This window comes from Mixophyes fleayi, chromosome 1, assembly GCF_038048845.1.
Source record: "Mixophyes fleayi isolate aMixFle1 chromosome 1, aMixFle1.hap1, whole genome shotgun sequence".
Classification (NCBI taxonomy): Eukaryota; Metazoa; Chordata; class Amphibia; order Anura; family Limnodynastidae; genus Mixophyes; species Mixophyes fleayi.
This window is the reverse complement of record NC_134402.1, coordinates 420,833,886-420,847,945: the sequence shown is the minus strand read 5'-3', so window position 1 is coordinate 420,847,945 and position 14,060 is coordinate 420,833,886. Positions and strand designations below refer to the sequence as shown.

General features: G+C 42.2%; 1 protein-coding gene and 5 non-coding genes across 8 annotated transcripts in view; all 6 read right to left on the bottom strand.

The window, feature by feature from the left end:
- Positions 1–14,060, bottom strand: part of SLC38A9 (solute carrier family 38 member 9) — a 127,334-nt gene that overhangs the window by 19,781 nt on the left and 93,493 nt on the right. For 2 of the 3 annotated variants that reach the window (XM_075183519.1, XM_075183529.1), the window contains 2 exons: positions 4,913–5,045; positions 1,381–1,499 (listed from right to left, as the gene is read on the bottom strand). In XM_075183519.1, the coding sequence (XP_075039620.1) occupies positions 1,381–1,499; positions 4,913–5,045 (252 nt within the window). Of the gene's footprint in view, positions 1–1,380; positions 1,500–4,912; positions 5,046–14,060 lie in introns of those variants that run through there. The other variant, XM_075183539.1, reaches the window with a different exon arrangement.
- LOC142136992 (U1 spliceosomal RNA) lies at positions 9,368–9,531 on the bottom strand. The gene has a single exon (XR_012687657.1). It is a non-coding gene; the product is annotated as a U1 spliceosomal RNA (small nuclear RNA).
- On the bottom strand, positions 10,330–10,493 carry LOC142136991 (U1 spliceosomal RNA). The gene has a single exon (XR_012687656.1). It is a non-coding gene; the product is annotated as a U1 spliceosomal RNA (small nuclear RNA).
- LOC142136989 (U1 spliceosomal RNA) lies at positions 11,289–11,452 on the bottom strand. The gene has a single exon (XR_012687654.1). It is a non-coding gene; the product is annotated as a U1 spliceosomal RNA (small nuclear RNA).
- On the bottom strand, positions 12,257–12,420 carry LOC142136988 (U1 spliceosomal RNA). Its single transcript, XR_012687653.1, has one exon. It is a non-coding gene; the product is annotated as a U1 spliceosomal RNA (small nuclear RNA).
- Positions 13,214–13,377, bottom strand: LOC142136987 (U1 spliceosomal RNA). The gene has a single exon (XR_012687652.1). It is a non-coding gene; the product is annotated as a U1 spliceosomal RNA (small nuclear RNA).

The following is a 14,060-nucleotide window of genomic DNA, read 5'->3' as shown; positions in this document are numbered from 1 at the left end:
ACCTGAAAAAAACATTTTGTGCTGTAGGTGGGAAAATGTAAAATGCGCAACCTGACTTAGTAGCGTGAGGGTACATGGCTTAGCCCAAATCGTAAAAGCAGCGTAAAAACAGAGCTGTCCAGTTTGTGTGTGCAGCATTAACCCTGCATGCAACAAAGGTTTGTGTTTGCACCTCTTGATGTGCAACATGTTTTGCTCAGCTGCAAATTCTGCACCTTTATGTTTATTTTATTAGTTATTGTAGTTCATAAGTTAAATCCTCAGTTATGCCTATTCTGCCTTTTCTGAGTAGTTTATATGTATTAATGGATGCATGTATGGAAGGGGCCATTCAGGGGCCATGGAGGGAGCAGGATCATATACATTAACAGATTAAATTTGCGGTTTAGCAGAGCCTATACCTTTATCAGATGCTATCTAAATATTGTCCCTTACATTTACCATGTGTTATTTCTCAGTGGGAAGCCAAGGAGGGAGTACGGTTGTCACATCCACCAGAGCACTTAGATAAGTCCACTTAATGATGTCCCTTTCCTGGGGGAATCTGACCCCACTACCCAGGAAGTCAAAGGGCGGGAATAGATAGGAGTATAACAATTTGAACCCCGCAGAAGTGTAGGTATTGGATGGCAGCTATGGTTCCCGTTGAAGCAAGGTTCTGGGAGAAATAAGCAAAGGCACAAATGGTGCAGTGGGATAGTTAGAGTGGTGGATTAGTTCACTTTAGGGATCTCAATGTATTATGGATTTAGAACTAACTTTGTGCAAATTAATGAGATAAGATTTGTGTAAATTAAGGGACTGAAATTGAGTTAGATGTTACCTATCCAGCTACTACTACAATACACCACTCCTACTATCCCACAACAACCACCACTCCCCAGTTTGTGCCCGAAAACCTATTACTCATATTAACTAGTGTTACTACCCACCTGTGTCATGGTACTCAGAGTCCCTGCTACCTTAAATCCCAGAAAATGGGTCTTTCTGGAGCACTTTTTTGTAGTGGTTCACTGTGGGGATATTTGTCCAAAGAGATAGCAGGATATCTTATCCACTGGATAGTGTCAGAAATACCAATAATGACAATAATAAAATTGGAAACACAAACAGATATTATTCTATAGTGCGCTTTGACAGGAAACCCATGTGCACAGGCTGTCCATAACTTAATAGGAATTAATTAAGCCTTACTCCGACTACAGTTACAGAAACATAACACATGTTGTGGGGATCATAAAATGCCTCTGAGCTCATACATGTCAGGGACTGGTGGAATCATCATGGTTACAGATAAAATAAACTCCAATGATTTCAAATAGCCAGATGATGTACATGGTAAAATGTATTAAATTATTACTGCAAAGTTTCCCAACATACACTGTGACAATGCTGGAGTTTTTTTCAGAGCCGTCTGCTCCATTAATTTTTAAAGCAGTTCCTAAAGGACTGTAAACATAGATTTCTTCTGGTGCAGGAATGACATGATCAGGAGCAATCTGAAGCACAAAATAAGAAATTAAAATATGTTAAAATATTGATTGCTAACCCTCTAACACTACCCATTTTACCTGGTAAAAATACTCTGCTCCCAAACTTCAAAGAGGCACAGAAACACTTTACAGAAACCATAAACTGCCTCCACTCCGTCCAATGACAACTTTTTTTTTTAGTTCAAACAAGAGAGGGAGGCTAGAAGTTCTTTATGGTGCACAATAATTCCCCTATCTCAATTATTTTGACACAACATTAATTAAAATATAGCCTTTATTAGTATATTATATAAAAATTATCTTCTTAAAATAGCGCGAAATATAGTGTGATTAAGTGAATATGTGAGTTTAAACTCTGAGTGCGCAAAAAATTCTCTTGATTGGTTAATGACCAATGCAGTATTGTTAGTCTTATATGTATATGCCATCCAGATTAAGCTATACTTTCTATCTCCCTCAACAATTCAGTATTAATAACAGGGATTTATTGTGACATATATAGAGAGTCAAAAGAATCATTCGCTGAGACTCTATTAATAATAGCTTGTAAATTGGAAATACTGCATACCAATGTGTTAACCTACATAACATTAATATCAACTGAATAAAGGATCTCCTATGTAGAGTATATAATTCTACCTATATAGAGTCCATTCAGATTATAAGATTAGGTTTTCTAGCTAAACCAACGCTACAGTGCTGTGATCTCCCTATTGTGACCCCCCTGCACTATAGGATACTGATAACAAGACCTTGATAAAGCTAAGCGAAACGCGCATCGGGCGTTTCTCTGTGTGCTTGCTCGTACTTCTGAAAATGACAACATGACCTAAGTTATGCAGGGTTAGCTGTATCATCAGTATCCTATAGTGCAGTGATTAGTAGAACCGAGGGGTCACAATAGGGAGATCACAGCACTGTATCGTTGGTTTAGCTAGAAAACCTAATCTTATAATCTGAATGGACTCTATATAGGTAGAATTATATACTCTACATAGGAGATCCTTTATTCAGTTGATATTAATGTTATTTAGGTTAACACATTGGTATGCAGTATTTCCAATTTACAAGCTATTATTAATAGAGTCTCAGCGAATGATTCTTTTGACTCTCTATATATGTCACAATAAATCCCTTTTATTAATACTGAATTGTTGAGGGATATAGAAAGTATAGCTTAATCTGGATGGCATATACATATAAGACTAACAATACTGCATTGGTCATTAACCAATCAAGAGAAGTTTTTGCGCACTCAGAGTTTTAACTCACATATTCACTTAATCACACTATATTTCGCGCTACTTTAAGAAGATCATTTTTATATAATACACTAATAAAGGCTATATTTTAATTAATGTTGTGTCAAAATAATTGAGATACGGGAATTATTGTGCACCATAAATAACTTCTAGCCTCCCTCTCTTGTTTGAACTATAGTAAACATGTTATTGGTAGCACCCCTCCAGACGAGATAAGAATTTTCTTAAGATTTTCACATTAGAGGGTCATTCCCTAATCAGTGCGACAGCAACCCCCTTTTTTCCTTTGAACTTTTTTTTTTAACCAGATCTGCATTGTGACATGAAAAAGCAAAATAGGTACATGGAAACACCTGTGGTCATTTAACAAGTTCATTTTATCAGTGCTGGAAAAGATTTTTCCCGTGGAGTAGATATAATATATATTCTGTCCACCAAGAATGTACAACTCTGTCCTACTACATTATTATCCTTACACAAAACTGGTTTACTGCAGGTAGAAAACAGCAGCATTGGTTGGACTGTATACATTTATTAATGTGACCCCTACCTATAGACCCGGGGGCTGCTGCATGCAGCTGTTTTTCCTGGGGCTCTCTTGCCCAACTCTGATCTATCATATTTTAGTTATATACTTATTTCTGTTTGTTCCCTCTACTCCCAATGTTTACCTCAGAAATAACCCTCTTATGAATGTCCTCGCAATTATTATTTTCTTTAGTCCTGTCAGATCTGTACCCTTATATTCTCTTCTATACTCTCACTCCTTATTGCTATTTCCACTGAGAAATCCTGTCAGTTTCTGTACCCTTCTATTCTCTCTCTCTATCACTTCTTGTTGCTATTTCCACTGAGAAATCCTGTTCGTTTCTGTACCCTTATATTCTCTTCTATCCTCTCGCGCTCTCTCACTACTTGTTGCTCGTTCCACCCAGAAATCCTGTCAGTTTCTGTACCCTTATATTCTCTTCTATTTTCTTGCTCTATCTGACTCCTTGTTGCTATTGCCACTGGGAAATCCTGTCAGTTTCTGCACCCTTATATTCTCTTCTAGCCTCTCGTTGTCCCTCACTCCTTGTTGCTCGTTCCACCCAGAAATCCTATCAGTTTCTGCACCCTTATATTCTCTTCTATCCTCTCGCTCTATCTCACTCCTTGTTGCTATTTCCACTGGGAAATCCTGTCAGTCTTTGTCTCTTTATATTCTTATGTATTCTCTCACTCTCTCCACCTTGTTACTATCCTTCATTATCTACATCTATTTCTGCTTGGTAGCATTCTCCTTCTTTTACTCCTTTCCTGTTTTTCCCGCTAATTTTCCTCATTCGCTCATCTCTTCCCTCTGGATGTTCATCTTTTTACACTTCCCTCTCTCTATCTGATCTTATTGAGCTGTTTATTCTCCTGAGCCTCTTTCGCTGTGGTGGTTCTTATGTTCTGATTCTTAAATATCCTCTGCCATCTCCTTTACTCACTTTCTATTCAGACTTTTATCTTTAAACTCTGCCCCTAACGTTCATCTTTGCTCCTATTGCTCCTCTCTTGTATATATGGTATATTTACATTATATGTTCTAATACCTCAATATATTGAAATTGGAGACTAAATATCAATTGGAGGGGTACACCCCATTTGTAGGGCAGTACATGAATACTGTGCACAATAAAAAATGTCTGTTAAGTTTCTGTATGCTGGATACAGTTATCAGTATATATTATGCGTCTATTGCCTTTGCCCAATTTACCCTAACTCTAGATCTTCTGTCCTTCAGTTTTTTACTTTCCAATTTTATTATTTTGCACCAATTTCAATCTTATTTAATTTAAAAAAATAATATATTTTTTTTTTAAATCATATGTGTTAGAGCCAATGAAGACAGAAGCCACATTAAAACATATACAGTAAAATGCCTATATAAAATGGAGTTCACATACATATATAACGTGTTCTAAAAAGATTGAATAATTAAAAGATATTGCTCAGCACCATATTTCTCTACATAACTGCATGTATGAAAGGGAGCTGCTATGTTACTCTATTTAGTTATTTTTGTATCATCAATAACTCTGTTTTAAAGAACAGTTCTAAGTAGTGGCCCAATTGACAACAAAACAAATATAAAAGCACAGTAGCATAATAGCAAATAAACTAACTTACCAAAGATGGCTCGGATGGAGGGCCGAGCTTACTATAGTAATGGATGCGTTTGTTCATAGCTGAAGCCTGGATTGTGACTCTCGGGGGGTCATCATTAATGCTGGTAATGTATGAAGGCTCTATATGAAATGGCCTGCAATAGAAAATACAAATTAGGGTGTAATTACCTTTAAATCATTCCAGCTTCTGCTTTTTAACTACACCTTAAGTGCAAAACCAAGTGTATACTTTAAAGCTGCACTACCACCTAGGAAAATATTTTCCGTAGGTGACCCTTCTCCATAGCTGGAGCCTAAGGGGTTGCTCCATTTCTTTAACAGCCCCAGCCAGGGTGTGTTTGCATGTGCAAGACAGAGGACCAATCAAAAGCAGCAATCAACAAATTGTGGCTTGTGATTGGGCCTGCTGCTCACATCACCTTCTGCTGCCATTTAGTGTTAGTTAACAAAATTAATTTGGGGAACTGAAGAAAAGAAGGAAGCCGCGTTCCCTTTGCATATAGAGTACTCTATATACTTACAGAAGTCTGCCTATGGGAACCAATAAGAGAGGAGGGTCCCTATACCTCTTACAAACATAAGAAATAAGATAGAAACAGAAACAGTACTGAAATTAGAGATGCTCACTTTGGTTTTGGCAAAACCGCCCTTGCATGTTTTGGTTTTGTTTGGTTTTGTTTTGCAATTTGTTAAAAAATTACATTTATTTGGGCTAAAATAACAATTTACTGCTCTAGCTGTTTTTTGGATAAGTGAGGTAATTCTACAGCTAATAAATGTCAACGAGCGCTGACCCCCCCAGGATGTGTGCTTTTATCAGCCACACACCCATCCACGGTGCCAGACAACGCACTAAAAAGAGCGATCGAAATTCATAGCAAAAAGGGCAATTTGGTGTCTGTCTGTATATTACACCCTACAATTATAGTTAAATAGAAAAAAAAAACAGCCTGCAAAGACTGTACGATCAATAGAAATGGCTGAAGTATCTTTTCTGTTTGGCTCTAGATTACACCCAAACCTTATTAGTGCAAATTAGGAAAAATACAGATTAATCCCTGGTAGGACGTCTTTAATTCAACAGCTACACACACCAATCCAGAGTGGCAGCCAAAGGTCTAAAAAGAGCTATTGACATTCATAGTAAAAAGGCAGTTTGATGTCTGTCTGTATTTTACACCCTACATTTATAGTTAAATAGAGAAAGAAGCAGCGCCAAACATAGTGTGATACCATATTATAAATAACATATTTTCATGTGCTGAAATAGCCGCGTACCAAATAGTAAATAAATCAGGCTTATCTGTTATGATTCCAGCTCCTTCTCAATAGACACCAGATCCACAATCAAACAGAATATAAATTAGCTTATCTGAACAATTTCTCCGATATTAGCATCCCCAAAGATAGTTCTTGAACAGGGGGCAAGGTCCAAACAGCAACCAGAGAACTAGCAAAACACCTCCTTTACCTTAACGCGTTTCGTCTAGAAGACTTTATCAAAAGGTAATAATCGGTCATAGCACATTGCTTCCTTTTATAGTCTAAATATCATTATAAAATTACGTTTGTAAGCGCCAAATCTTAGTTTCCGTCCGTAGCTCCGCCTGCATCACTTCCGCCGGCTTTACAATATATCATATCCGCCCTTGGGAGGTGAATAAGTATCTCCGTCTGACTTCCGCCCATAGTTCCACTTGCATCACTTCCGCCTTACTCGTGGCACATCACATCCGCCCTTATGAGGCTCAAGTTAATAAATTTCTCAAACGGGCATCCGCCCTTAGAGTGCGGGCATAGAAGTATAAATCGCATACATAAAATACATTAAGACTATAAGGGGCAAGTTATAGAGAGCAAAAAACATCTCTCTCAGATCATCAAAGGCACATACATATCGTTCCCACAAGCGGGATAACAATTATAGAGAATGTAACATACACAAAATACATAATATTATACAAGAGTATATAAAATAGATTATACAAAATATTAAAAGACAAAATGGGGGAAAAATGGAAGAAAATAACATATCATTAGAACATATCATATAAAAGGTGCTTTCTCAAATGCCTCATTAAGACCTAAAGGTACTAGGATTCTTAATTTATATATCCAGTACATTTCTCTACACGCCAATTTCTTGGCAAGATCCCCCCCTTTATGGCCAAGTGCTACATGTTCTATATCTTTAAACTTCAAAGTTCTTGGATCTCCATTATGAATTTTAGAAAAGTGTCTAGATACTGAATGTGTATCAGATTTATTTTTAATTGCTCTTATGTGTTCCTGGATACGCAACTTCAACATCCTTTTCGTCTTCCCTATATATTTTAAATGACAGGAGCATTCAAGTACATATATTACCGATGTAGTTTGGCAATTAATCCTTCGTTTGATTTTAAATTCATTTAAATTATCAGAATCACGAAAGGTTTTATTATTAGAATCCACCCATTTACAGACATTACACTTTTGACATTTTAGAAAACCATCCTTTAATTTCAATAGAAAAGTTTCATTTTGCTTTGTAACATACTGGGTGCCAACAACTTTTTTAGATCCTTAGTTTTCCTGAAAACAATATCCGGTTTTTCCGGTAGTATTGCGCTCAGGACAGAATCCATCTTAATAATGCTCCAATATTTAATAATAGTATATCTAATTCTTTTATTTTCAATATTAAACTCAAGTTATAAAAGGGATTATTTCTTTCTTATTTTCTTTTTTCTTATAAACTAGCATATCCTCCCTTTTCTTTTGTCTAGTTTTGTTCAAAGCACTCTTCAGCAAAGTCTCAGGGTAACCACGTTCTCTAAATCTTTCCTTATATATTTGTAATTGGGTGTCACATATTTCTGGATTTCAACAGTTCTTTTTAATTCAACTAAATTGAGAGAATGGAACATTCTCCTTCCATCTATCTAGATGGCAGCTGTCATAATGCAAATAACTGTTGCTGTCAACCTCCTAAATAAAGGTAGTAATACAGTCATCTTTATTCTCCAAAATAAAGTCTAAAAACTCTATACGAGTTTCATCAAATTTAAAGGCAAAAGTTAAATTATAATCATTCAACCCAATAAATTGGAAGAATTCCCAAAAAAAAAATTCTTCAGTGCCATCTGAAATAATGATAATATCGTTAATATAACGTTTATAAAAGACGATATTATCCCTGTATGAATTATTAGAATAGATTTGAATAGACTCCCATTTTCCCATAAAAAGGTTGGCAAAGCTAGGGGCAAAAATTGTGCCCATAGCTGTGCCACAGATTTGAATATAAAATACCTCCAGGAAGTTAAAATAATTATGCGACAAAATGAATTTAGCAAGATCACATATGAATTGTCCATGAACCTCAGTTATACTAGTATCTAATTCTAGAAAGTACTTTAGAGCCTCTACTCCTTTTTTATGCCCAATTGATGTGTATAGGGCTTGGACATCAATAGTAGCCCATCTATATCCATCTTTCCATTCAAAGGCTTCTAGTAATTGTAATAAAGAAGTTGTATCCTTCAAAAAGGCTGGTAATGCAGTAACATATTTCTTCAGGAAAAGATCTACATATTGAGAGGCGGAAAGAGTCAAAGAGTCAATCCCTGCTTTTATAGGGCGCCCTGGTGGTTTCACGAGGGATTTATGAAGCTTAGGAAGGTAATAAAATATCGGGATAATGGGGTTTTCTCGTAATAGATATTGAAATTCATCCCTATTTATGATGTTATTATTCAAGGCTTCATATAACATTGTACGTAATTCATTAACATATAAATTTGTTGGATCTCCTTTTAGAATACTATAAGAATTTGAATCTCCCAATAATCTATTTGCTTCATTAATATAATCAGTCTTATCAATACCTCCCCCTTGTCTGCTTGCTTTATGACAATTGCATCATTATCTATCAGAGTTTTCAAAGCAATCGTTTCCTGAGAAGACAAATTGCTTTTAAATTTTATTCTCTGTTTATCAATTAAATCTTCCTTAACTAGCTGAGCTACTGAGTCAAATGAACTACTGAGTCAAATGAGTGAAATGAACTAATCTTTTGAACTAATCTTTTGTGTGAACTAGATCAGAATGAACAAATCTTCAAAATGAAGATTTTTTTTTTAATCTCTTTTTCCCTTTTACAGCAGCTGGACTGTGCAACAGCTCCCATCCAGGCCTGCTTTGCAAAGCAAGTGAAAGAGTGTGGGTCCTGCACTGCCATCTATGGGTTGTGCATGCAAAGCACGAGAAGAAAGCATGCAGCAAACCCACAGGAGAGAACAGGACAGAGGTCTGAGCTGAGGGAAATGTACTGCTACCAACACAGCTGAAAAGGACACGGTCTGCGCAGATGGCACAGAGGAATAAAGAATAAACATTTTAAACACAGCAAAGGTTTTCTTGTTCAAAATAAAAAGACAAGACACAAACAAAGCTGACTTTTACCAGAGATGATCAGGGGAAAGCGCGAACGCAGTCCCCCACTACCACAAATTATGCAGTCGAGTTTCCCGCATTTGGGGAAATCGCAGGGGTCAGCACACCCGGAGTGCAATGGATGAGCCTCGCCCTGGGAGAACCACCTTCATGATCATGGTATCTCCCCTGCCAGGTAAGTATGAGTTGGACTAGGGCCCTGCAAGGCCGCTGCTCGGGCACACCCCCGTCAAGTGAAGGAGGTTTTCCTCATGCGGCGCAAATTAACCCTCGGCTGGGGGCGACAACTGCAGAAAAGCCACAGCTCTGTACGTGGAGCGGAAGGGTGCTCCGAAGCACCCCAAACTTCAAACTGCACGCACAAGTACAAGCACTCCCAGGGTACACTGCAGCAGATAAGATTTGCATACGGTGATGTCATCCAAGCAGTCGGCCAAAGTTGGCCCCAACTGTCGGCTGCGCGTGAAAAGGGACAGACAGTACACTCTGCCCCAACGTCTGGCCGAGGCGCGGGGCACAGCGTGCTCTCTCAGGTGCTGCCTTGATGACTCCCAGCCCCTGAACTCCCCGTGTGGTGGGGGGGGGGGGGGGGCTCAGGGGTGGTCTGTCATAGCTACAGCACTTGAAGCCAATTTTTTCTTGTCTTTTTTTCTCTTTTTCCCTTTTACAGCAGCTGGACTGTGCAACAGCTCCCATCCAGGCCTGCTTTGCAAAGCAAGTGAAAGAGTGTGGGTCCTGCACTGCCATCTATGGGTTGTGCATGCAAAGCACGAGAAGAAAGCATGCAGCAAGCCCACAGGAGAGATCAGGACAGAGGTCTGAGCTGAGGGAAATGTACTGCTACCAACACAGCTGAAAAGGACACGGTCTGCGCAGATGGCACAGAGGAATAAAGAATAAACATTTTAAACACGGCAAAGGTTTTCTTGTTCAAAATAAAAAGACAAGACACAAACAAAGCTGACTTTTACCAGAGATGATCAGGGGAAAGCGCGAACGCAGTCCCCCACTACCACAAATTATGCAGTCGAGTTTCCCGCATTTGGGGAAATCGCAGGGGTCAGCACACCCGGAGTGCAATGGATGAGCCTCGCCCTGGGAGAACCACCTTCATGATCATGGTATCTCCCCTGCCAGGTAAGTATGAGTTGGACTAGGGCCCTGCAAGGCCGCTGCTCGGGCACACCCCCGTCAAGTGAAGGAGGTTTTCCTCATGCGGCGCAAATTAACCCTCGGCTGGGGGCGACAACTGCAGAAAAGCCACAGCTCTGTACGTGGAGCGGAAGGGTGCTCCGAAGCACCCCAAACTTCAAACTGCACGCACAAGTACAAGCACTCCCAGGGTACACTGCAGCAGATAAGATTTGCATACGGTGATGTCATCCAAGCAGTCGGCCAAAGTTGGCCCCAACTGTCGGCTGCGCGTGAAAAGGGACAGACAGTACACTCTGCCCCTACGTCTGGCCGAGGCGCGGGGCACAGCGTGCTCTCTCAGGTGCTGCCTTGATGACTCCCAGCCCCTGACCTCCCCGTGTGGTGGGGGGGGAGGGGGTGGTCTGTCATAGCTACAGCACTTGAAGCCGATTTTTTCTTGTCTTTTTTTTTTTTTTCTCTTTTTCCCTTTTACAGCAGCTGGACTGTGCAACAGCTCCCATCCAGGCCTTCTTTGCAAAGCAAGTGAAAGAGTGTGGGTCCTGCACTGCCATCTATGGGTTGTGCATGCAAAGCACGAGAAGAAAGCATGCAGCAAGCCCACAGGAGAGATCAGGACAGAGGTCTGAGCTGAGGGAAATGTACTGCTACCAACACAGCTGAAAAGGACACGGTCTGCGCAGATGGCACAGAGGAATAAAGAATAAACATTTTAAACACGGCAAAGGTTTTCTTGTTCAAAATAAAAAGACAAGACACAAACAAAGCTGACTTTTACCAGAGATGATCAGGGGAAAGCGCGAACGCAGTCCCCCACTACCACAAATTATGCAGTCGAGTTTCCCGCATTTGGGGAAATCGCAGGGGTCAGCACACCCGGAGTGCAATGGATGAGCCTCGCCCTGGGAGAACCACCTTCATGATCATGGTATCTCCCCTGCCAGGTAAGTATGAGTTGGACTAGGGCCCTGCAAGGCCGCTGCTCGGGCACACCCCCGTCAAGTGAAGGAGGTTTTCCTCATGCGGCGCAAATTAACCCTCGGCTGGGGGCGACAACTGCAGAAAAGCCACAGCTCTGTACGTGGAGCGGAAGGGTGCTCCGAAGCACCCCAAACTTCAAACTGCACGCACAAGTACAAGCACTCCCAGGGTACACTGCAGCAGATAAGATTTGCATACGGTGATGTCATCCAAGCAGTCGGCCAAAGTTGGCCCCAACTGTCGGCTGCGCGTGAAAAGGGACAGACAGTACACTCTGCCCCTACGTCTGGCCGAGGTGCGGGGCACAGCGTGCCCTCCTTTAGGTGCTGCCTTGATGACTCCCAGCCCCTGAACTCCCCGTGTGGTGGGGGGGGGGGGGGGGGGGCTCAGGGGTGGTCTGTCATAGCTACAGCACTTGAAGCCGATTTTTTTCTTGTCTTTTTTTCTCTTTTTCCCTTTTACAGCAGCTGGACTGTGCAACAGCTCCCATCCAGGCCTGCTTTGCAAAGCAAGTGAAAGAGTGTGGGTCCTGCACTGCCATCTATGGGTTGTGCATGCAAAGCACGAGAAGAAAGCATGCAGCAAGCCCACAGGAGAGATCAGGACAGAGGTCTGAGCTGAGGGAAATGTACTGCTACCAACACAGCTGAAAAGGACACGGTCTGCGCAGATGGCACAGAGGAATAAAGAATAAACATTTTAAACACGGCAAAGGTTTTCTTGTTCAAAATAAAAAGACAAGACACAAACAAAGCTGACTTTTACCAGAGATGATCAGGGGAAAGCGCGAACGCAGTCCCCCACTACCACAAATTATGCAGTCGAGTTTCCCGCATTTGGGGAAATCGCAGGGGTCAGCACACCCGGAGTGCAATGGATGAGCCTCGCCCTGGGAGAACCACCTTCATGATCATGGTATCTCCCCTGCCAGGTAAGTATGAGTTGGACTAGGGCCCTGCAAGGCCGCTGCTCGGGCACACCCCCGTCAAGTGAAGGAGGTTTTCCTCATGCGGCGCAAATTAACCCTCGGCTGGGGGCGACAACTGCAGAAAAGCCACAGCTCTGTACGTGGAGCGGAAGGGTGCTCCGAAGCACCCCAAACTTCAAACTGCACGCACAAGTACAAGCACTCCCAGGGTACACTGCAGCAGATAAGATTTGCATACGGTGATGTCATCCAAGCAGTCGGCCAAAGTTGGCCCCAACTGTCGGCTGCGCGTGAAAAGGGACAGACAGTACACTCTGCCCCTACGTCTGGCCGAGGCGCGGGGCACAGCGTGCTCTCTCAGGTGCTGCCTTGATGACTCCCAGCCCCTGAACTCCCCGTGTGGTGGGGGGGGGGGCTCAGGGGTGGTCTGTCATAGCTACAGCACTTGAAGCCGATTTTTTCTTGTCTTTTTTTCTCTTTTTCCCTTTTACAGCAGCTGGACTGTGCAACAGCTCCCATCCAGGCCTGCTTTGCAAAGCAAGTGAAAGAGTGTGGGTCCTGCACTGCCATCTATGGGTTGTGCATGCAAAGCACGAGAAGAAAGCATGCAGCAAGCCCACAGGAGAGATCAGGACAGAGGTCTGAGCTGAGGGAAATGTACTGCTACCAACACAGCTGAAAAGGACACGGTCTGCGCAGATGGCACAGAGGAATAAAGAATAAACATTTTAAACACGGCAAAGGTTTTCTTGTTCAAAATAAAAAGACAAGACACAAACAAAGCTGACTTTTACCAGAGATGATCAGGGGAAAGCGCGAACGCAGTCCCCCACTACCACAAATTATGCAGTCGAGTTTCCCGCATTTGGGGAAATCGCAGGGGTCAGCACACCCGGAGTGCAATGGATGAGCCTCGCCCTGGGAGAACCACCTTCATGATCATGGTATCTCCCCTGCCAGGTAAGTATGAGTTGGACTAGGGCCCTGCAAGGCCGCTGCTCGGGCACACCCCCGTCAAGTGAAGGAGGTTTTCCTCATGCGGCGCAAATTAACCCTCGGCTGGGGGCGACAACTGCAGAAAAGCCACAGCTCTGTACGTGGAGCGGAAGGGTGCTCCGAAGCACCCCAAACTTCAAACTGCATGCACAAGTACAAGCACTCCCAGGGTACACTGCAGCAGATAAGATTTGCATACGGTGATGTCATCCAAGCAGTCGGCCAAAGTTGGCCCCAACTGTCGGCTGCGCGTGAAAAGGGACAGACAGTACACTCTGCCCCTACGTCTGGCCGAGGCGCGGGGCACAGCGTGCTCTCTCAGGTGCTGCCTTGATGACTCCCAGCCCCTGACCTCCCCGTGTGGTGGGGGGCTCAGGGGTGGTCTGTCATAGCTACAGCACTTGAAGCCGATTTTTTCTTGTCTTTTTTTCTCTTTTTCCCTTTTACAGCAGCTGGACTGTGCAACAGCTCCCATCCAGGCCTGCTTTGCAAAGCAAGTGAAAGAGTGTGGGTCCTGCACTGCCATCTATGGGTTGTGCATGCAAAGCACGAGAAGAAAGCATGCAGCAAGCCCACAGGAGAGATCAGGACAGAGGTCTGAGCTGAGGGAAATGTACTGCTACCAACACAGCTGAAAAGGACACGGTCTGCGCAG